We start from the raw sequence: 23,285 nt of genomic DNA, 5'->3' as shown, positions 1-23,285 counted from the left end.
ATCTATATTCATGAAGGACATTGGTCTGTAGTTTGTTTTCTTTTCTTTTCTTTTTTTAATTGTCTGCTTTTGGTATCAAGGTAATACTAGCATCATAAAATGAATTGAGAAGTGTTCTCTCCTACTCTATTTTTGGAAGAGATTGTATATAATTGGTATTAATTCTTTAAACATTTGGTAGATTTCTCCAGAAACCACCTCAGCCTGGAGATTCCTTTTTGGGAGTCTTAAGATTATTAGTTCAATTTCCTTCATAGTTATAGGGCTATTCAAATTATCATATTGGGGGAATTTGGGGATTTTTTTGTGTGTTAAAATCTCCAACTGTAATTGTGGATTTGTTTATTTCTCCTTTCAGTTCCATCAGTTTTTCCTTCATGTATTTTACAGTTCTGTTATTTGATTCGTACACACTTAATATTACTGTATATTCTTGGTGGACTGATCCTTTTATCATTATGTCTCTGGTAATTTTCTTTGGTCTGAGTTCTACTTTATCTAGTGTTGCTACCCCTGCGTTTCTTTGATTAATGTTTGCCTGATATATCCTTTTCCATCCTTTTACTTTCAACCTGCCTATATTGTTATATCTGAAGTGAGTTTCTTGTAGACAGCACATTTTTGGGTCATGTGTTTTCTTCCACTGTGTCAATCTCTGTATTTTAATGGATGTATGTAGGGTATTTACATCTAATGTAATTATTGTTATGTCGGGGTTCAAGTTTTCCATTTTATATTTTTGTTTTCTCTGTTTTTCATTTTCCTAATTTATTTTGGGTTACTTGGGTTACTGCACCACTCTATTCCCCAAATGCCAAGTTGTCCTTCTGTCTGAAATGTCTTCTGTCACCAGCAAGGCATGTGTGGCATCTGTCCCTGGCCCTCCTTAGTCTGCACTCCTGCCTAGAGCATGGTGACCTAAATGATTCTAGCTGCCCAACAGCCTTCTGGATGTTTCTAGGGTGACTTCAAGCCAAGCAGAACTTATCTTACCCATTCCTACCATGCTCTTCCTCCTCTGTCCACACTCTAGTTAGTGACACCAGCATCCTTCTACAGATGTCCCAAACTGGAAACCCTGGAGGCATCTTTGACTCCTCCCCCTTTCTTAACCCCACACATCCAGTTGAGGGCTTTCCTACTCTTAACTCAGCTCCCATTCTGCCTTTGGCTTCATTCATCCCTCTGTGTCTTCTAAGGAGCATAGAGTTTCTCACCCCCTTTGAAGCTATAAGTACTTCTGCCTCAGAATCCCCACTTAGTTTCATGTGGAGGTTCTGAAATACACACAAACTCAGCATTTCCACCATTACTTCATTTTTGGGGTAGTGTAAGTTCCACAGTGGTTAAGAGTATGAGCTATGAGGCATGTTTGCCTGAGTATGAATCCTGGCTTTGCCATTTGCTAGTTTTGTGACGTTGGACAAGATACTTAACTTCTCTGTGCCTTAGTTTCCTCATCCATAAAGTGGGAATAATGACAGTATCTACCTCAAAGGGATTTAGTTGGAATTAAATGGGCTAATAATACAGGTGAATTGCTTAGAACTATGCCTGGCAAATAGTACGTGCTCAATAAGTGCTATTATTATTGTCTTTATTAATATTCACATTATTTTAGTAGCTCTTGAAGGCTTTGGTATTCTATACGAAGGATATAATGTAAGGATATAGGAGAGTTTTGAAGTTTTAGTGGTCAGGGGCATTTAATAAAAAGTTAAGTCACACATACTTCATAATGTCCAGAAACATCATTATATTACTGTATGATACAATAATTCTCTGTAGTGATGACCCCAGTTTCCTCTTCACTAATGTAATATTTCCATCACAAATAGTTAACAAAGGTTTAATTATTTAGGCACTAAAGCTGACCTGGGAAATGTGAAACATCTCATTTCCTGGTGATAGATAAATGAAGCTTAAGTGGATCAATGAGTTACCAGAAGAATCATATCAATAGGGTGGACACAAGATTGTTGCAGTTGGCCAGGGAATTATCTCTCAATTAGGAGATTATTTTTTCTATTAAGGGCCAATAACTGAAGAAACTAGGGCATTTGTAGCAACTTCGCTTTTTTTTTTCTTAAATTCACCATATTCAATTCACTTTTGTTTTTTTTTTTCTTCAAGAACTGGTGACTTGTACAAAAAAACAAAATTTTTTACCGTATTAGGCCATTTATGATGAGGAGGAAGAAGGAGAGAAGTGCGGGGATAGAGAACAGGAGGATAATTTGTTGTGTACCAATCACTCTGTGTCTAATGCTTTATGGTTTACACAGTTCTTTTCATTTTATGCAGTGTTTTCACATACGTAATCGAGTTCCTTGCAACAATCCTTTGTGGTAAAGCAATTATCATTAAACCCATTTTATAGACGAGACTCAAAAAGAGGAAGTGATTTCTTGAAGCTCACTCACCTAAGGATGTGACTGAGCTTGGACTCAAACCCAGGTCTCCTCCCTCTTTGAAGAGGGAAATGGGGAGAAAGGAACCGGAAGAGAAAGTGTCAGTCATTTTTGAGATGTTGGTGGTATCATTTTACTCTATCATGTCTTCATCTTTCAAATGTTGGTTAGCCAATTGTTTCTGACATCTTTACTGTACCATCCTAGAGACTCCATTTGAATGGAAATATGAAACCAGAAAAGTCATTTTTCTGAACCACAGAGGTAATGACTAAAGCAGCGTCACTCTTAATCTAGACTGTGAAAGATAAAAAGTCAAAAAAAAAAAAAATCCAGCAAGACATAATTAGACTAAACCAGCTCCTGGATGGAATCGTTGAACTTGGCATTGTTAGAAGTATTAAGAGTATTATTAACTCTGATGACCTAATGTATTTATATCTAAAAGTCTCTCCTGTCATGTGGTATTTAAATTTGTCAGTTACTTTCCCAAATCTGCCTAATTCCCAACAGATTCCACATAAAGACACAATATAACACGATATGTCCAGGGTCTCTCTTTGCTTTCTGTCAAGATATGAATGGTCTTTAAAAGACCTCCTTGCTATAATGAAGCAGAAACCTCCGCATATCTTTTTTAGTTTGCTCTTTCTGTAACAAAAGAACAAAAGACCTAAATTTTATGACTTTGTGAATTCATTTAAATTGGTGTCAGCTGGAGGGAATAATTTATTATAGGAGTAAAAAGAAGAAAATATATAGTTGCTTAAATAAAGTAATTCAGAATTTCAAAGAATAGCCCTGTTTGTACAGAAATCAAGCATGTGGCAAAGGGATGGTTTCGATTTTTTTTTATAAGAACCCATAAAATCCGAAGAGCCAAAATAGAGGATGAATGTACAATATCTTTGGTACTTATAGTAAGCGTGGCAGGTTCTTGTTGATGTCTGGAGGTACCAATTTTGAATTATTACATTAGAAAGAAACTTTTTTTTCTTTTACCCAGGGAAAGAAATGATGAGATGTTTTGGAAATTTTCATATAGTGTGTATAATATGGAGCCCTGGTGGTGCAGTGGTTGAGAGCTATGGCTGCTAACCAAAAGGTTGGCAGTTTGAATCCACCAGGCGCTCCTTGAAAACCCTATGGGGCAGTTCTACTCTGTCCTATAGGGTCACTATGAGTCGGAATTGATTTGGCGGCAATGGGTTTGGTTTTTGTTTTTCTATATATAATATACTTAGATTATTAGGATAATTATATTTACATATGAAAAGATAGAAGGTGTCTGTTTATTTGAGGTAAATATTTTTAGTTATATTAATGTACATGGTATTCAAGAAACATGTTTAGTCATATGAAATTTTAAACTTCAAGTTAACACCACTATAGGCTATCGCTAGTGCCATCACCCAATTGTTAACTAATATATGAAAGGCCCAAGTTTTGGCTCAAAATGCTTGACTCCAAAAATCAAAGAAATGAAGTGAGGGGGGAGGAAATATGACTAAAGAAAGTTTGGGCTGATTAAGGAGACTCCAAAAGACAATTTAGGGTTTGCCTTCATTGCCTAGAAATTAGACGCTTAGCTTTTGTTCTCATAGACTTTGTAAAGTCTCTTACCTTGACCTTTCAACAAAAAGTACAATGCCCTCTATGTTTAAATAAAAAAAAAATGTTATTCCATCAACCAGTGAGGGTGGATTTCCCCTCAGGTGAAAATTCTTACAGTAGTGTTACTAATATGTAACAGGTCAGAGAAGTATTTCAGGTGGATCAGAGTCGGTGTTGGTGTTGTTATGTTGTATGTAGCTTCACAGATGGAAGAGTAATGTTTAACTTGATGTCTTAGTTTCCAAGGGCTGCCGTAACTACCACAAAGTGAGTGGCTTTGAAGAACAGAAATTTCTTTTTCTCGAAATTCTGGAGGCTAGGAGTCAAAATTCAGGGCATGGGCAGGGCCGTGCTCTCTTTGTCCACTCTAGGGGAAGATGCTTCCTTGTTTCTTGCAGATTCTGGTGGCCCTGGGCGTGTCTTGGCATTCTTTGGCTTTGCAATGTGTCTTCAAGTAGTGTCTCCTGTGTGACTCTGTGTCCATGTCTGTTCTCCCCTTTTATAAGACACCACTGAGAAGAGATTAGGACCCACCCTACTCCATTATGACCTCATTAACTTTACTGATAACATCTTCAAAGAAAGATCTTATATCCAAACGAAGTCATATTCACAGGTACAGGGGCTTGAACTTCAACATATCTTTTGGTGGGGGAACACAATTTAATCCGTAACACTTAAGAATGTATTTTATTTTCTAGAAAAATACTATATATAATTTTAATAAATACTACCACCACCAAAAAAGATCATTAAATAAACTCCAATGAAAGGTTCATTTAATGTAACTAAAAATCAAGATTTCTAGTAAATGACATAATTGATGTGGATTGCTTGATTTCGCTTTTGGCATGCAGGACTGGAATAATGTAACGTTTTCCTTGGTTTTCTATTACAGATGACTTGTTTAAAGTTCACAAACTTAAGCCCAATCTGAAGTGGCGACAGGCTTTTGACAGCTACTTAAAAACTCTGCCTCCATACTTCTTATTAGTATGTATTTATGTGTATATATGCATTAACTATAGAAATGATGATTCTTGTCTCGAGCTTTACCCCTGAAATAAGATAGTTATCTTTTTTATTTTACAAGTATTTTGTGTTGTCATGGTCTTCTCAAACCATATGTAAGAGTTTGGAGATATCAATGACAGCGCAAAAAAAAAAAGAACTATTTTATTTACTTTAACTGTCATGGTTATTTTTATAAAACACTTCTGTGTTTCTCTTATTAAAACTAACCTTATGAGATTGTAATTTTGGAATTTAAGAATAACTAGGTCTGGATTCATGTATTATATCAGCTTCCCTTTTTAACTCTAGAAATTCTCAATGTGGGGTTTCCCTCTGAAAAAAGAAGATTTTCTGTAGTCATTATATATACTTATTTCCTGTTCAACGTGTTTTAGAAACTGCAAGAAGTGGGGTGCTGGAGGGGGTACAAAGAGAGTAAAAACCTTCTTGGCTTCATTTTGGCTTTTATGATTTGAAAAAATTATGATAATTTTTGAACTGGTCCCTGGGTGGTGCATGTGGTTTGCTCTCAGCTACTAACCAAAAGGTTGGTGGTTCAAATCCACCCAGTGGTACTGTGGAAGAAAGGCCTGGCAATCTACTTCCATAAGATAACAGCCAGGAAAACCCTGTGGACCAGTTGTACTTTGAAGCACATGGGGTCACCATGAGTCAAAATTGACTCTACGGCCACAGGTAATATGGCCTAAATTAAGATCATCCAATTGTTTCAGAGGTTGACTTGGTAAACTTTGAGCCAAGTTTCTAGAGGTGAAAAGGTAGAGCCTTAACTGATATCACTGGTGTCACTGGGAGGAGAAATCGGGTTGTGTTAGGATTTGCCATGGTAGGAATGGGGTGCACAATAAAATGCACTGTGAAATGATTTTAGGGCTTGGGACTTAAGACTGAAAGCAATTTGCCAATTGTTTGAATTTGTTGTTACTTGCTCTTCTGATCCCACTCTCCTCTGATTTTTTTACTTTCTGCTCCTTACTTCTCTGCTATTTTTCATTCCCACTTTTTAATGTTCCATGTTTGATTTTATGTGCAGCACCTTGACTTCTAAGAAATGAATCATGTCCCTTTGCCCCTTGTAACTGAACTTTGAGTATTTTAAGATTTATTCTATTCTTACTGTTGTGTATTTTGTTTCCTTATAGCCATTAAAGAAAGCACTAAGGATGATGGGAGCTCCAAATCTGATATCAGATAATTTAGATTGTGGACTTAGTTACAGTGTTATCTCTTACCTTAAAAAACTCAGCCAACAGGTAGTATTGGTAAAAACAAACAAAAAAACTCCTTTGCCCTCAGAAGTGCATTTCCTTATTCTTTAGTGTAATTGTAATTTTTCCAATTAAATGTGTATATATTTCTGCACTCTATGGATTAGTAACAATGTGATTCTCTATGGCTTCTAGCTTTACCATTAAACTGCAGCTAAGGGTCTGTCAGTATCATTTGATGCTGTGCCATTTCTCCTTTTACTTACCCGTTTGCCCTGCCCACAAGCTGGTGGATATTCTGTGGCTTAAGAGGGGCAGAGGCTTAATAGAATTATCTCCTGGGTCACATTTTTGTCTATCCTCAATCTAGTTTCTCCTCAAATTACTTTGGACAAGTGCATCTTATTTTTTTAGGTCAGCACACTGAGGCATGGTGTGGTTTACATGACTTGCCTAAAAGTAATTTTCAGGCATGTGAAGGACTTACACTCACATGCTAGCCCTTGGATAAATGTCCCTATGCTTTTCCTGGGGGGTGGGGGGAGATGAGACCAACGTTTTTCAAACCGGAGGGTGGTAGGCCCCAAGGGGACCTGAAGAGAGAAAATCCATTGTACCTCCACCTCATTTACCATTGTTTACCTTGTCCCTTGCCTGCCCCTCTCTATTAGTGCCTCATTCTCCACTCACCCCTCCTTACCATACTTCTCACCTCTACCTAGCCCATTCTTGCAGGGTGGAAGCGTTTGACAACTACCAACTTAGAGCTTTACTGCCATACAATATGTATTACGTTCTATGACAAATCAATGCTGCAGTTGTACTTTCTTCTTATGTACAAACATATTCCCAGGTAGGAAACAGTAGTAAGCACTTGCAGTGACTATAATGCTTCAAGCTGGAGATGTTTGGAAGCTGGCCCTTTAGAAAACAAGAGAGTAGTAAGCAAAGTGACAGATTTCCCTCAAAAACCAAAACGGTTCCATGATTGGGATGCTGACACACCTTGCTAGGAACTGGCAGAAACTTAAGTACCACCTGGAGTTTACCAGCTCCTACCAGTCCAGTGTGCTCATAAGTGAAACCGAAAATAAAGGCAAACCCAGATTTCTGATCTACCAAGTGTCCCCTTAATCCCTTTTCTTTTCTGCTAATAGGTTTTTGTTTTTGTTGTTGTTGATGATGTTTTGTTTTGATTATTAATTTATTTATATATTGGTTTATTTCTTTATTTGATGTTTACCTTGGGCCTTTAAGGCTGTATCAGCAGGGTATGGCCAGAAGGAAGAATACTAAACAGAGTTGAAACTAATATAAGTTCTAGGACCTTCTAGGACACATTGCTTGAATATTTTTATAAATGAACTTCCCAGACCATTTAAGAAAACAGAGCCTTCATTTGCTCTTATCCTGTATTTCATGACTTAAGAATTTTTTAAAGAGAATAAACATACTTAATTCCAATAATTGGAGCAAATTGATAAATATCTCTGACCAAACCCCAAGAACCCCATAATTATTTTGGACTTATCAAACATTGGTGGAGTTCTACCTTTAGAGAAAAAGAAAAGATCGTTATTAACTTATGATGATGTAGATATAAAAGCTCTATGTCATCAGTGTCCCTTGAACTATCTCTGATGTATGTAAAACATAAAATATGCTCAAAATGTAATATGTTGCAACAATTCACTCTTAAGCACTGTTTATCAATATGAGATAATAGTGTCTATTAAGGGGATTTTTCTTTATAAGTTAGTAGGAAACTTATGGAGTATACATTAAAAATTATTTACTTGGCCATATTTATTAAATTAAGCATTATCTTCTAAGATGTTTTTTGGATGGTCTGATATTAAAAATACATAGTTTAACTTTTTCAGATATAATGCCAAATCTGTAACCTGAATTTCAGCACTAGTTTGCATTTATAAATACAGAGTCTTAAAACTTTTCATCTGAGTCTCAGATGTTGACTTAGACTCATTTTTACCATAACAACATGTGCTTCTAAGTGTCTTTGAAAGACATTCTTATCCCTGGTGTCCATTCTTTCCATGACTCAATCATAACTTGACACTCAGCAAGAGAAAAAAGTATTAAGGTTAATTGCCTATCTATTCTCCCCTCTCTGTGTCTTGTGGTAGTACAGAGAAGCATAGGGAAATTATAATTATCCATTTTTCTGTGATTTGCAATGGAAAAGTTGTTCTGTTGGGTTCTTAAAGTATTATCTTTCTTAAATATTAAGAAGACAGTGATATTATAGGTCTTTTCATAACATGCTATGTACTTTCATTTTAGACCAAACTAGAGTCAGAGCGAATACTAGCATCAGTAGGGAAGAAACCTCCCCAGGAAATCGGAATCAAAGTGAAAAATCATGCTGGAAGTGGAGTGTCTTTGACTCACAGTCAAAATTTTAGAAAGCTGTTGAATGAAATCACAGGGGAAGCTGCACTAAGACTGGCAGAACTGAGTATCAAAGAATTTGCTGGTTTCCAAATAGGGCTCTTAAACAAGGTAAATTGTGATGTGAACAGTTCGTATTTGTTTATCTGATTCACTTACGTCTTTCACATTGCTTTCGTTTTGAAATAATGATGATTCAGTTTGAGACTTAATAATTATTAATTGACCAGTTTAAGAATTAGGTAGGTTGGATCTTCCTGCCAGCAGACGTCAATATAGAATTGTGTCACAAAAATTACACGTCACAAAACAATATGTGTAAATTTTTGAGTGAAAAATTAACTTGAGCTGTAAAGTTTCACCCAAATCACACACATGCACACAAAAGAACTTTATACATCCCCCTAAAACTACAGAATTAAAAGTACAAGATATTTGGGGGGAGCAATAGCCATGAAAAATGGAGAAGGGAGCAGGAGGAAGCAGGGAGAGCCTTCAGACCACAGTGCCGATCTTGCACCTGTGAGGGAAGAGGGGGAAGTAAGGAGCGATGGGTATGAAGAATGGTATAGCATGTAGAAAGTCCTGGAGACCTCTGGCACCAAGATTTCCCATAGAGGAGGTCCCCGTTGGGCAAAACCGGGCAGTCACTAACACCCCACTGTTCTCAGTCATCGTCTGGGGCAGTCTGGGAAGAGTATGGCCTCAGCTAACCACTGTGGCAGATCCCAAAGGCACTGCAAGCTGATGGCTTTCAACTAACTGCACTGCTCACAGTGGATCGGCAATTGCTTCCTAAAGGGAGATCCCAGTGGCTCATTCACCTCCATGGCTGGCAGAGATAAAATCTAGATGACAAGCCACAGTCCTGCAAGTCTGCTGCAAGCATAAATCTCAGGATTTCATGTTTCAAATAACATACTTGAACAAGGATATTCCTAGTGACTTTAAGGCTTTGTGGGTGTATTAGAATGAAGAACAAGGCCAACAAGTGGAAATTTTCCACTGGGAAAATCCTATTGTTTGTTGTACTGATTGTAGAGTCCTTCATTAATATTTTAGGAGGGTTAAGTATTACACGCCTGTATTAAACGCCTCAGGAGTAACTGAAATTATTTGTTTCATCTCAAACAGGATTTGAAACCGCAAACATACAGAAATGCTTATGATATTCCACGTAGTGGTCTTTTAGACCAATTAACCAGAATGAGATCTAATTTACTGAAAACACACAAGTTTATTGTTGGCCAAGATGAAGGTAAATGAACAGTGAGGCACATTTCCTTGATTATGAAAATGTCAAGTCTGACTTACATAAAGGTTCTTATTGCACAATGAGTAGGTTATTTTGTAACGTTTTAATGTTTAGAATGCCTGTTTTCACTGAATCCCAATGTTTACCCAGATACAAGTATTTCTCAGATGCAAGAAGTATGAGTTACTCAGTGCTTACACTACACTCCCCATGCTTTATCTCTCATAATCCTGAAAACAGCCCCATGAGGTAGATACTGTTTTCATGTCCGTTTTATGGACATAGAAACTGAGCGTGAGTATTTAAGGAGTTTGCTCAGCTTTAGCCAGTTGAAAGTGGCAAAAGCTAGGTCCGTCAGTGTCTGGACACCGCACACCCAAACACTATACCACACAATCTGCCGTGATGAGTTCAATAGAGAATTCCTCATCTACATGAGAATAATGGACTTGATAGGATCCAGGATAATTGATGACTATTTAAAATTCCCCTTTACTCCATTTTGTTAATTTTAAGCAAAGCCATCTGTCCACTAAATTGAGCAAATCTTTTCCTGGACAACCCTTTCAAATTATACACCAAGTTTTGTGTGAAAGGGGACTTTTTCTGGGAAGAAAATCTGTAGATTAAATCAAATTCTCAAAGAAGTTAAAACCCACTCCTCCAGGTTCTCTGGATGATAAGAGACGGCCATGGAGCCTAGATTTCTCCTAATGGGGAACAAATAATGGTTTTTTGAGTTGAGATGGTGATATAAGGGAGGTCAGCCTGGTTTGAAGGGTAAGGGAATTGTTCTGGGCCTAGTTATTTGAGGCTGTAGGCAGGAGTAATGGTGGGCTGATTAATGACTTGAGACGAGGGGAGAATATTCTAGACCAAGGATAGGATGATGCTATTCGAGATTTTAGACTGTATTTGGTGCCAAGACAGCAGTCTATGATCACAACCTCTCAAAAGATCATACCCTTCAGACGTATAGCATTTCTTTCTTTTCCGGTGATTTGGCAGATTCACTTCATAGTGTTCCAGTTGCACAAATGGGAAACTATCAGGAATATCTGAAGATGTTGCCTTCTCCACTTCGAGAGATTGATCCAGACCAACCAAAAAGACTTCATACTTTTGGCAATCCATTTAAACAAGATAAGAAGGTAAGATACCTATCTCTATGTCTGTGTAAATTGTGATGTACAAGTAGTCCCCGACTTAACGATGTATTCGAGTTATGACAAACTGCACTTATGAACATCTGTTTTTTTTAATATGTCTTACTGTTAGTAATACGTACTACGTATGATATTAAAATAGATCTGTAAGTTTATATGCAATGTTTCCAACACCCAAAGACAAATAAACATCAGATTTATAAAGATACTGATAATAAAAGGCAATAATAATGAAAACTAAAAAGAAGATGAAGTATTCTACTTACGTCAGAACCGACCTACGACACGGAGTTGTCAGAACAGAATCCCGTCATAAGTTGGTGACTACCTGTACTTGCAAAAATTCTTTTCTTCTGGCAAGATGAATACATTTGGATGCTCTCTGTTTAAAAGATATAATATGACACAGGGGCTGTTATGTGGGTGGAAATTAGGAGCTTGCTGATATGAGTTTTTTGATTGAACAGAAATAATACCTGCCATTTATTGGGTACTTACTAGGGGGTGGTGTTTTGAATTATTGCATTTAATGTTTGCAGCTGTTCTGCAGGTAGGTATTACTATCTGCCCTCTAGTCAGAAGAAATCAAGGCTGACAGTGGTCAAATGCCTTGCCCCAATGACACAGATGATAAGAGGTAGAGCCAGGATTTGAACCCACATCATTCCAGCCCCAGACTTTGTATTCTTTCGTACCACTCCACACTAACTTCTTTAAAAAAAAAAAAATTACTGTGGTAAAATATGTATAACAAAAAGTGCCATTTTAACTATTTTAAGTGTGCAATTTAGTGACATTAATCACACTCGCCATGTTGTTCTTCCATCACCATTATCCATTTCCAAAATTTTACATCACCCCAAACAGAAACTCAGTGCCCCTTTAGCTATAACTCCCATTCCTTCCTTCCTTCCCCCAGCCTCTGGTAACCACTGATAAACTTTTTCTCTATGCATTTGCCTGTTCTAGAGAGTTCATATAAATGGGATCACACAATATTTGCCCACACTAACTTCTTTAATATCAAGATCCCCATCTACTCCATTTCCATTATGGTGATCACTAGTGCTTTATCTAGGCAATGACTAAGTGTTCCTCTTGAAATATGAGGGTCCAGGGGATGTTGCCTAACTTGGATTGTCCTACTGGAGATCTTAGGAGCTCTGGCGGTGCAGTGGTTAAGTACTCAGCTGTAACTGAAAGGTTGGCAATTTGAATCCACTAGCCGCTCTGCGGGAAAAAAATGTGGCAGTCTGCTTCCATAAGTAAAGATGACAGCCTTGGAAACTCTATAGGGCAGTTCTACTCTGTCCTGTAGGGTTGCTATGAGTCAGAATCCACTTGATGGTTGTGGGTTTGGTTTTGGTTTTACTGGAAATCTTCATGTGGGGTGCGTGTGTGTGTAAGAGAAAAAGAGAGGGACAGAGACCTACTGACTTGACCATCAAAGCATGAAGACAAATGGGATTATATTTGTACTCATGGCGCTTATTGGTATTAAGGCCCCGAACATGCAAGAATCTCTTCTGTAACAAAAGTAGACGTCAAGGTATTCCACCTTACCCTAATCTTCAATTAATTGGTGTTTTTCTTAATCGTTCTATGCCTTAATTTCCTCTTTCATAACATTGGTGATAATAATTGCACCTAATTCATAAGTTTTTGCAGAGGATAAAGCGAGTTAATACAGGTAGAGCATTTAGAACAGTACTTGGCAGGTAGGAAATGCTCAGTGAAAATATTTTCCCCTTTTCTGCGCTTTTCTTTTATGGGAAATACAAATGGTACAGATAATTTATCATGATTTTATCCAAATAACAAAGGGCATATTCTTGTGTTACCCTTGAATGAGAATAGATTTAAGCTAACCTTCTATACCACTGACTCTCACCTTTTATCTATCCCCAACAGTGAAAAGCACCTCCCCATCAGCCTGGCACCAAGGTGCACATATTTGAATATCTGTGGGGCTGGGGGCTGGGCAAATTACATTTTCCTTCTACCTGACTTTCAATGTCTACAAAGCGTTGTATACAGTGATAATCAGTATTTGCTAATGATGAGTTTAAAGCACAGAATAGGGAATTATTTCCCCTAACAAGGGTTGATACTTCTTCAATGAAGTAAAGGTGGGTTTATCCCATTTTGGTTGATGATATCTGTTCATTCCCCCAGCTTTCTGGTTAACCATGGTTGTACCATATTTGGCTTTGGACAACACCTTGTATTTTACCTCCCTTCAGACTGCGTTAAAATTGAGTTGCATTTCTTGAGAACAGAGTGTGTGTTGGGGGATGATAAATCTTTGGCCCATGATTAAAACTTCTACTAATGATGTAATGTGTGCTCGCTTCAGCAGCACATATACTAAAATTGGAACGATACAGAGAAGATTAGCATGGCCCCTGTGCAAGGATGACACGCTAATTCATGAAGCCTTCCATATTTTCATAATACATGTGAGGAATGTGTTTCTTAGTTCAATCAGGTATAAGAGACCAAATGGGCAGCTTCTGTCCAAAAGCAGGATGAGAAGTCAGGAAGGGACAGGAACTGGTCGAATGGGGGAGGGGGAGACAGAAGTATTCGGTTTCAAATTTTAGTTCTACCACTTGCTAATCATGTGCTTTTAAAAAGATTTCTTAAACTTTCTGAGATGTTTCTCTAACTAAAAACATGCATTTAAACACCATATAAGGTTGCTGTGAGGAGTAAACGTGATAGCTACATGAAACACCTAGTACAGTTCTTGGACTTATTTGATGTTTGTTGAATGGCAGCAAAACTGTTTTCATTAGTGCATCTAAATATAGAATGTAATAATCCCTCTTGACAGCAGATTTCCCTTAATAAAAGTCTAGTATGTGAATTAAAAACAATGATGTAATACATGGTTGTATAAGCCTCTGAAGACTGTTTGCAATTTTGAAAGAGTTGAATATTCATCATTAATGGAATATATTCCTTGATGTTTTGTAGGGAATGATGATTGATGAAGCAGATGAGTTTGTAGCAGGGCCTCAAAACAAAGTGAAACGGCCTGGAGAACCCAACAGTCCTATGTCATCTAAGAGAAGGCGGAGTATGTCCCTGCTGTTGAGGAAACCACAAACACCACCTACTGTAACTAACCATGTGGGCAGAAAGGGATCACTCTCAGCCTCGTGGTTCCCATCTTATCCAAACCTCATAAAACCCACACTAGTACACACAGGTATAGAGTAGTGGTGTGAGCTCCTTATGGCCCCTAGAAGACTAAGACCCTAAACAGTCCTATTTTCCTTTGTATTAATTTCTTTTGTGTTCAATTTTGTTCATCAAGTGAACCATTATTAAATCATCCACGTGGTAGGTACAATAGGCCCAACGAAAAGCAGAGACCCTGTCTCAAGGAGCTCCATCTATATGAGGAGAAAAAAGATCCACACTTGAATGGTAATTAACTTGGAATGGAGAAATGGACAATATGAGTCAGTTGGCTTTGCTAAGGCAAGGTAAAAGAGGGGCAACCATTTGGGGTTGCTTCAAGAGTTAGAAGGGCAAAGCAGGTTCCTGAGGTGGGAGGGGGGTGGGCTCAACCAGAGGATGGGTCTGCCCTGGCTCTCTGCCTAGCCTCACCTCCTGTCCCTGCAAGTCTGGCATCTGCCTCCTCAACTCTGCTGAAACTGTTCTCATCAAGGCCACCAGTGTCTGCTGACATTGCCATGAATTCCTGAGCAGCACTTGCCATGGTTGTTCACACCCTCTTCATGCAAGTCTTCTTGGATTCCCATACACCAAACTCACCTAGATTTCTTCCCTCTTAATGGCAACTCCCTTTCATTTCCTTTTCTGGGTTTTCCTTTTCTTCCCCAACCCTATTTTTAAAGCTCAATCATTGGCTCTCTCCACTTCAATGCACCCTTTCTCTAAGTGATTCCATGCAATCTTTGGGCCTTAAATATGATGTACATCTCAACACCTCCCAGCCTTGGTCTTGACCTCCAGAGTCATTCATATATAAATATGTACATGCAGTCTCCACTATGGTGTGTAATCGATAGCTCATGCTCAACTGGCTCCATGTGTTTAAGCTGAACTCCCAAACTGGCCTCTTCAAACCAGCTCTACTTACAGCCTTTGCAAGCTCAGTTAAACGACACCATCTGTCAGTGTGCTGGAAAAACTGTAACAAGTGACCGTTCACCATTTTGGGGGTAGGAAGGCAAAGAGGCCCTGATTTGTAGTGTTTGAAGATATCTATTTTTTTTTTTTTATAGTGTAAAAGCTCCCAAAATGGTCAATATCAAGCTGCCGATGTGAGGGCACTGAATGCAGAATCAGGAAGGGTTGCACAGAGGCTGGTCTGGTGAGCTGTTGCCAGCCGGCTCCTGCACACACTGGCACGATTATTTACCCAGTGGTTCAGGCCCAACCCGTAGAGTCACCCATGATGTAGTTTTTATTCTTCTCTCCCTTCCCATCCATTAGCAAATCCAGGCCACTTGGCCTTTGAAATAAACCCTGCACTCTGCCATTTCTCTCTATTCCTCTATTTCATCTTACATTGATCTCTCAGCAAGCTGCCACAGAGCGCCTTAGCTGATCTCCCTGTTTCCCGTGCTTGAGCCCAGCTAACTCATTTTCTGCCCTATGGTCAGGCTGATCCTGTCGACATGTGATGCTCTCCCACTGGTCTCCTCCTTGCTCTCTCTGCTCTCTGTCCTTTCCTCGGTTGCACCAGGCTGGCTCCCTCCTCACGGCCTCTGCCCGTGCCCTTTCCACAGCCTGAAGCACTTACCCTGGGTCTGCACATGGCTGGCTCTTTGTCCTCCTCCAGGGCTCAGCTCAAAGGACGCCTCCTGAGCAAGGCCCTGCCTGCCCACCCTGTCCACTGAGGCCCCACCCCATGCTCCATGCTCACTGCCCCCCTTACAGGAACCCAGGCCTTCATCTCTCTGTTTGCTCCTTGGACCCCTTACTGTCTGATTCCCCAAGGGAATGTCGGAGCCACAGGGCTGGGCATTGTTTCTGTCTCTTTCGTTCACTGCTGATCTCTGGCACAGAGGAGTTTGGATAAATGAGACAGACGTGGCAGACATGGAGTAAAAAGAAACCCACTTCTCTGAGACAGACAGAAGCGAAGGATGAGGAGAATGACGTAACCACAGGGCTGTCTGGTGATGGAGGGGAGACACAGCGTTCAGATCTAACGGCCACTTCTGTTTTCTCAGAAAGTTTGAGGTAGGGGCGAGGGGTTATGGGGGCCACGTTGTCTGGCTGCCAGCTCGGTAAAGCATGACAGCTTATAGGTGAATTTCAGAAATTACGGCATCAAGTGAGACTTGTAAATGGCTACAATATGGCACTCAATCGTGAGTATGAGGGGTCTGCGAATGTTTATTACTTACACCTTCTTACTTGGTTTCCATGTGTATTAATAGTGCCAAGAAGGGAAGAAGATGGTTTTGTCGTATTATTTTTCCTGAGCTTAATTTAAGGCATCTGAGATTTCCATCTGTCACATCCTCTTGCTTCTTGAAATAAATAATATTCTCAAAACCGGGGACCACAGAGATGTACCTATGGGGGTGATGAAATGCACCTCCATTACAGTTCAATCTTAATTTGGCTTCCAGATGCTACTGTCATTCATGATTTCCATGAGGAGGGAATGGAAAATGGTCAAACAGCACCTGATGGCTTCTTGTCAAAATCTGTCCCTCCAAAGCTCATGAATATGGCAGGAGATGATATTCTATCCAACAAATTGGATTCTCCGTCTGATGACTTCGCTTGTCTCAGGAAAGATGGACTGATTCACAAACCTGGTAGTAGTGCACTTGGAGGAGGAGCTGTAAACTGCAGCCTCTCAATAGATGGCCCCAAAGCCACAGCAATGGCTACTTTGGAAACTGTGGCAAATACAGTGCAAATAACTCCTGCTATGGCACAGGGGATCAATGCTGATATAAAACATCAACTAATGAAGGAAGTTCGAAAGTTTGGACGAAGTAAGTAGTGAAAGAACATCTATTATTAAAAACAATGTTTGTGATTTAGACTAATTCAAGTTACCTCTTAAGTCACATTTTTGGGCAGTATTCAGTTTACATATAGTTAAAGTGGTCCCTCTTTAACAAAAAGACCCAATACACCGTTTTCTTTTTTTCCTACTTGATATATTAGTTTGTATTGCTGCTCTAACAAATTACCACAAGCTTTAGGGCTTTAAAACAGCATAAATTTATTATCTTACAGTTCTGGAAGTCGGAATTCTGAATTCATTGTCACTGGACTGGTGGTGCAGTGGTTAAGAGCTCAACTGCACACTGAAAGATCATCAGTTCAAATCCACCAGCTGCTCCTTGGAAACCCTATGGAGCAGTTCTACTCTGTCCTATAGGGTCACTAGCAGTCAGAATCGACTCAACGGCAATGGGTTTGGTTTGGTTTGGGACTAAGATCAAGGTTTTGGTAGACCAGTGTTCCTTCTGAAAGCTCTATGAGAGAATCTATTTCCTTGCCTTTTCAGCTTCTGGAGAATCCTCAGCCCGTGGCACCTTCCTCCATCTTCAAGCTAGCAACGTAGCATCTTCTCCTTGTTGGCCGCTGCTACCATCCCTACATCTTCTCTCTCTGGCCCTAACTCTATTGTCTCCCTCTTATAAGGATGCTGGTGGTTACAGTAGATAATGGATAATTCTGAATAATCTCCCCATTGCAAAATCCTTAACTTAATTATATCTGCAAAGTCCTTTTTGCTATATAAGATAACATATTCATAGGTTCCAGGGATTATGGACAGCTTTGGAGAGACATTATTCAGCCTAGTACGCTTGGTTAGTGTTCACAAGCATTTCCTTAGTAGATATGTGATATCTTGATTTAAGTGTTTGAACTTCAATCTATTATTTAGCTTTCCACTCATGAAGACTGATTACTGAGGATGCCCAAAGATTGAGTTCTATTTCCTCTTCATATTTTTAGAAATATTGAAGGCTTTCTTTTTAATATCTTCAGAGTATGAAAGAATTTTCATTTTGCTTGAAGAAGTGCAAGGACCTCTGGAAGTCAAGAAACAATTTGTTGAATTTACCATCAAGGAAGCAGCAAGGTGGGTGTCAACAGAAACTCTTTTTAAGCAGTAGGACTTTTTACAGGATGTGGGAAGAAACAGGTTCTGCCTTGTGTTTTCAAACCCTAGCCCTCAATCATAGTTCATGCTGTCTCCCCTGGCATTTAGATTGACATTATCTGAATCTAACTCATTCATCCAAGCCTGTAGTTCCTTCTAGGTTCACCATAGCCTGGGGAGCTTGGGCCGCCAATTAACACTCTTCATATTTGCTAAACCATATGGGAGTCCCTGGGTGGTGCAAACAGTTAACATGGTCGGCTGCTAACCAAAAGGTTGGGGGTTTGAGGGCACCCAGAGGTGCCTCAGAAGGCCTGGCAATCTAGTTCTAAAAAAATCAGGCATTGAAAACCGTATGGAACACAGTTCTACTCTGACACACAGGGTTGCCATGAGTCACAAATCAACTCTGTGGCAACCGGTTTATCTTTGCATGAAGATGTATTTTATATTCCCCTGTAGATTGTGCCCCCCACAGTGCCTTTTTGTGTCCCCCGCAGTGCCTTGCACATCATGGGTGCTTTAAGTATATCTGTTGGTTAACGAAATGTCTCTTTATTTTCAGGTTTAAAAGACGAGTCTTAATTCAGTACCTTGAAAAGGTACTAGAAAAAATAAATTCCCATCACTTTCTCAACAAAGTTAATCACATCAACAACAGATCATCATGTTATCGCAAAGATCAATGAGAAACAAGGACAAGTTTTCTGTGCTCTAAAATGGAACAAGATACTGCTGAAACTTCCTAGAGTGTGGCAGTCAAGGGAATTGTCTTCCAGAGGCTAAATAAAAGAAGTGGAGCTTTTCAGTGTTATGATTCTCTGTCAGTAAAAGCTGAGATTTTGCCCTAAGAATTTTCTTTGAAAGTATAATTTGTTGGTTTTTTGTTTGTTTTCCATTTGAGGAAGGTGATGTTAATTGAGTAAACATTGCTGCCCCTACCAAAGTGATAAGGATTCCTTCATTTGAACTTTGCCCTTCTGGGCATTTCCAAAGTGACGAGGGGCCACTTGTAAATGCAGCACTACTTGGAGCTCTTACTATGTCCTTTAGAAGGAATAGGTGCACAGAATCCAACCGGTAATCTTGTGTATGCCAAACAAAGTTTTCAGCAATTCCTAGTTGTGCCTTTTAAACCATGAAAGATTCAGGCTAGTTTGAATCAAAGTGTAAAGAAGCTGCTATTTTGGGTTTTATTAAACAATAAAGGCATCCCTGTAACTTATTTCTCTGTGGGAGGGGGCAGGAGGGAGTCACAAAGCAATCTACCTCCAACTCCTTTCTATTTTGATGAGAGACATTATAAAGTGCACCTGAGGCTGCCCAAACCCCTGCCATCTGTTCTTTTTTGCATGTAACAAAGGACAGAAAGTCTTAAGGTGGACTTGCACATTCTGTGCTTTGGAAGCACTAAAAGAAAAACAAAATAATGTGTATTTTTCCTTTAATGTTTATACAAAGTTTATATAGAGCAGTATTGGTATGTTTTTATTAATTTGCAAAAATTTAAGTGTGCAAAAATATTTTGACTTTGCATATATAAAATAAATTACTTTATTGATTTCCACAAATGTATTAATGCTGGAGAAATTTCTAATTATGTCTTTCTCATGATTTGTTATTCCTTCCAGAAGAAAAGTGCACAATTTTCTTTAAAGACATTAAGATGTGAGCATAAGGATTTAAACTTCAAAACATCACTCACATAACAAAGTGTTAGTAAAAATGGTGGAGTAGGAAACTCTGGGAACCAATCCCTCCCCAAAAACACTAAAAAAACACTGTAAGAGTCAACTTTGTCAGAACTCTGGAAGATAGGCAAATGTTTACAGCAACCAAATGAACATGGAATCAGGAGAAAAGCCACTAAAACATTTTAGGAGAGCTTTTGACACTTTAACTTACCCTTATTCCACCCCCTCTCAAGGTTGGCAGTGGTCTGGAAGATGACAGCCTTCATTCTGAGTGTGGGTTCTTAGTTCAAGAGGAAGCATAGCTGACCTTGTTTCCAATAAATTGTGTTTGTCTGTTTTGAATTGTTTAGGGTTCCCTGAAGGACTGACACAAGGGGCTTGCCTTTGTTTCACCTAACTCAGAACTCTCAGAGCAGAGAAGCAGCTATGTGTAGGATGTTCTTCAAAAACACTGAAAGAGAAAGAGAAATGAACAAGGTTCTGTCACCTGGGACAAACAATTGACATGCCGAAGGACTGGAGGGAATAAACTGCAGAGTAAGATACTTTAGGAATTAAACGCTTTGAAAAGGACCCACGTATACTGGGGTATCTAGAAGCCCATGCACTTGCCTGGGTTAGAACTCATAGTCATAAAAGACTGCAGAGGCTTTCGTCTCTGGCTGATCTTCAGACTCAGCACAATTAGGAAGGGAAGGCTAGGGCAGGGTTATAAACAGCCTGGCTAATCATTGGCATGGTACAACATAGAGCCAATCTAAAAATACCTGGAAAGTATATTGTCTCTGTCTCTGTCTCAGCTCCAGGCATGTAAGGTAATCTCTGTTGAACAACTTACTGACCACTAAGCTAAGGAAACAGAGGCTTCAGAGACCGCACATGGCAAAGAATACAGTCTACAAAAACCATTTCAAAAAGCCAGTAAATAAGCAATTACAACCCACAGAAAGAGAAAACAAATACTGGGGAGGGGTCAGAATCTAATTTCCAGAGTTACCACGTCATAATATCCAAAATATTTGGTTTTCAACAAGAAATTATGAAACATACAAAGAAATAAGAAAGCATGGCCCATTAATAGGAAAATAATTTTTTTTTAATTAGCAGGGACATAGAAATTGGACTTAATAGACAAATACTTTAAACCAACTGTCTTAAATATGCTTAAAGAGCTAAAGGAAACTATCGGCAAAGAGCTAATGAAAACCAGGATAATAATGTCTCACCACACAAAGAATATTAAAAAGAAATAGAAATTATAAAAAGGACCCAAATAGAGACTCCAGAGCTGAAAACTACAATAATTGAAATGAAAAATTCACTAAAGGGGTTCAACAGCAGACTAGAACAGGCAGAAGAATGAATCCATGAACTTGAAGCTAGGTCAATTTAAATGATCCAGTCTGAGGAAAAGAAAGTAAAAATAATCAAGAAAAATGAACACAGCCCAAGAAACCTGTGAGACACCATCAAGCATAACAACAGAAACACCATGGGATCCCCCAGAAGGAGAGGCAAAAAAGGGGAAGGGAGACTAAAGAAACAACGCCCAAAATTCCTAAATTTGATTAGAGGTATGAATCTATATATCTAAGAAGCTCAACAAACTCCAAGTAAGATAAATTCAAAGCGATCCATGCCAAGTAACATTGTAATCAAACTCTTGAGCACAAAGACAAAAAGAAAATTGAAAACAGCAACAGAAAAGTGACTTGTGATGTACATGGGAGCCTCACTAAAGTTAAGTGCTGATTTCTAGTCAGAAATAATGGAGGCCAGAAGGCAGTAGGATGACATATTTAAAGTGTCGGGGGTGGAAATAACCTGTTAACCAAGAATTCTATATCTGGCAAAACTGTTCTTCACAAACAAAGGAGAAATTAAGACATTCCCAGATTTAAAAAGAAAAAAAAAAGCTGAAGAAGTTTTTGGCTAGTAGGCTTCCCCTACAAGAAATGTTAAAGGGGCGGGGTGGAGCCAAGAGGGCACCCTAGACAGACGCACCACTGCATCCCTCTGCAGCAAAGACCTGAAAAACTAAGTAAAGCAGATTAAAAACGTCAATCCTGGAAAACTTAACATCAAATGAAGTGATAAAAAACTAGATCAAACACCAAATGAAAGAAAAAACTGATGGAAAACAGAAAACAAGGAGAGATACAGAGTGGAGGTTAACTGCCAACTAACATGACACAGTGTGGCCATCTTGAAACACAGCCAGACAGGGAGTGCAGGAAGGCAACATCACAGAGTTCCCAACAGGAGACAGAGTACCTGGTAACCAGAGAAACACGGTTTCCCACTGCTCACCCTTCTGGTAAATAGCAGCAACAAGAACTCCCTCACCCTAGAAGCCCCTCCCCCGAGATGGCCCTGCCCCCTCCCATTCTGCTGACCGGCTTTTTTTCTGTCTTCCTTTTTTTTCCCTTCCACCTGGTCCTATACTGCACCTCCCCCCCACGCCCCACTGGACCCCACCATGCTGCCATGGCTAGAGAGCCACCAGCACACTGGCCTGCTGTCCCAGGTCCACCCTGCCCCCACCCACCGGCTCCCATTAAACTGCCATTTTTTCATTATTCTTTTTCTTTCTTTTCTTCTCCCTCCCACTTAGCCCTGTACACCACCTTCCCTCCTTCCCACCAACCCCTGGGACCACCTCACCCCCACCCACCAGCTTCTGCAGCACTGCCCCCTTTTTATTTCTTTTTTATTCCAGCTAGCCCTGGACACCACCTACACCCCTTCCCACCAGCCCCAGCCATGCTGCCATAGCTAGAACACCCCCAGAACTCAGGCCTGTAACACCCCTCCCCTCCCACCACTTGATAGGCTGCTGAATGGTGGGAAGCAATGGCATACCACTCCCCATCTGACACCCCTGCCAAACTGGAGAGTGGCTGTGAATGCTCCCACACCACTGGACCAACATCAGGAGGCAAACAGTGCCTGCCTAGTCCACCCTCAGCCATCTCACCAAACCAGTGTACAGAGAAGTGGGCTCACCCTGCCTGATGCTGCTTGCCCATCTGGACAAAGTAGTGAGAGCTAACATGCCCACAGATGAACAAACAGCAAAGCACACCTGACATATCAAAACAAAACAAAAAGTTGGATGAAACAAATAAATCAATAAATAAAGAAAACAATACATTAATGTCTAAGGATACCAGACAATATCAAAACATAAAAAAACAGGACAAGATGGCTTCAGTAAGTGACCAAAATAAAGAATCAGATAACATTCCAGTAGAAGAAAGGGCAACAGAACTGCCTAATGTGGAATTCAAAAGACTAGTATTTAGGACCCTCCAAGAGATTACGAAAAGGACCAAGGAAAACACAGACAAAACCAAGGAAAAAAAATAGACAA

The 23,285-nt window shown here is 39.5% G+C and overlaps 1 protein-coding gene and 1 non-coding gene across 8 annotated transcripts in view; both read left to right on the top strand.

The window, feature by feature from the left end:
• LOC126068935 (integrator complex subunit 6-like) overlaps window positions 1–19,771 on the top strand; it is a 70,991-nt gene extending 51,220 nt beyond the window's left edge. For 2 of the 7 annotated variants that reach the window (XM_049871704.1, XM_049871702.1), the window contains 9 exons: window positions 4,924–5,018; window positions 6,203–6,313; window positions 8,573–8,791; window positions 9,815–9,938; window positions 10,944–11,086; window positions 14,081–14,183; window positions 16,720–17,094; window positions 18,104–18,197; window positions 18,784–19,771. In XM_049871704.1, the coding sequence (XP_049727661.1) occupies window positions 4,924–5,018; window positions 6,203–6,313; window positions 8,573–8,791; window positions 9,815–9,938; window positions 10,944–11,086; window positions 14,081–14,183; window positions 16,720–17,094; window positions 18,104–18,197; window positions 18,784–18,907 (1,388 nt within the window). In that variant the 3' untranslated portion in view covers window positions 18,908–19,771. Of the gene's footprint in view, window positions 1–4,923; window positions 5,019–6,202; window positions 6,314–8,572; window positions 8,792–9,814; window positions 9,939–10,943; window positions 11,087–14,080; window positions 14,316–16,719; window positions 17,095–18,103; window positions 18,198–18,783 lie in introns of those variants that run through there. The other 5 variants (XM_049871705.1, XM_049871703.1, XM_049871707.1 and 2 more) reach the window with 4 other exon arrangements.
• LOC126069789 (U6 spliceosomal RNA) lies at window positions 13,445–13,551 on the top strand. Its single transcript, XR_007516058.1, has one exon. It is a non-coding gene; the product is annotated as a U6 spliceosomal RNA (small nuclear RNA).
• Window positions 19,772–23,285: the final 3,514 nt, after the last annotated feature.

The sequence above is a fragment of the Elephas maximus genome, chromosome X, assembly GCF_024166365.1.
Source record: "Elephas maximus indicus isolate mEleMax1 chromosome X, mEleMax1 primary haplotype, whole genome shotgun sequence".
NCBI classification, from domain to species: domain Eukaryota; kingdom Metazoa; phylum Chordata; class Mammalia; order Proboscidea; family Elephantidae; genus Elephas; species Elephas maximus.
This window is presented reverse-complemented; position numbering and strand designations above follow the sequence as displayed.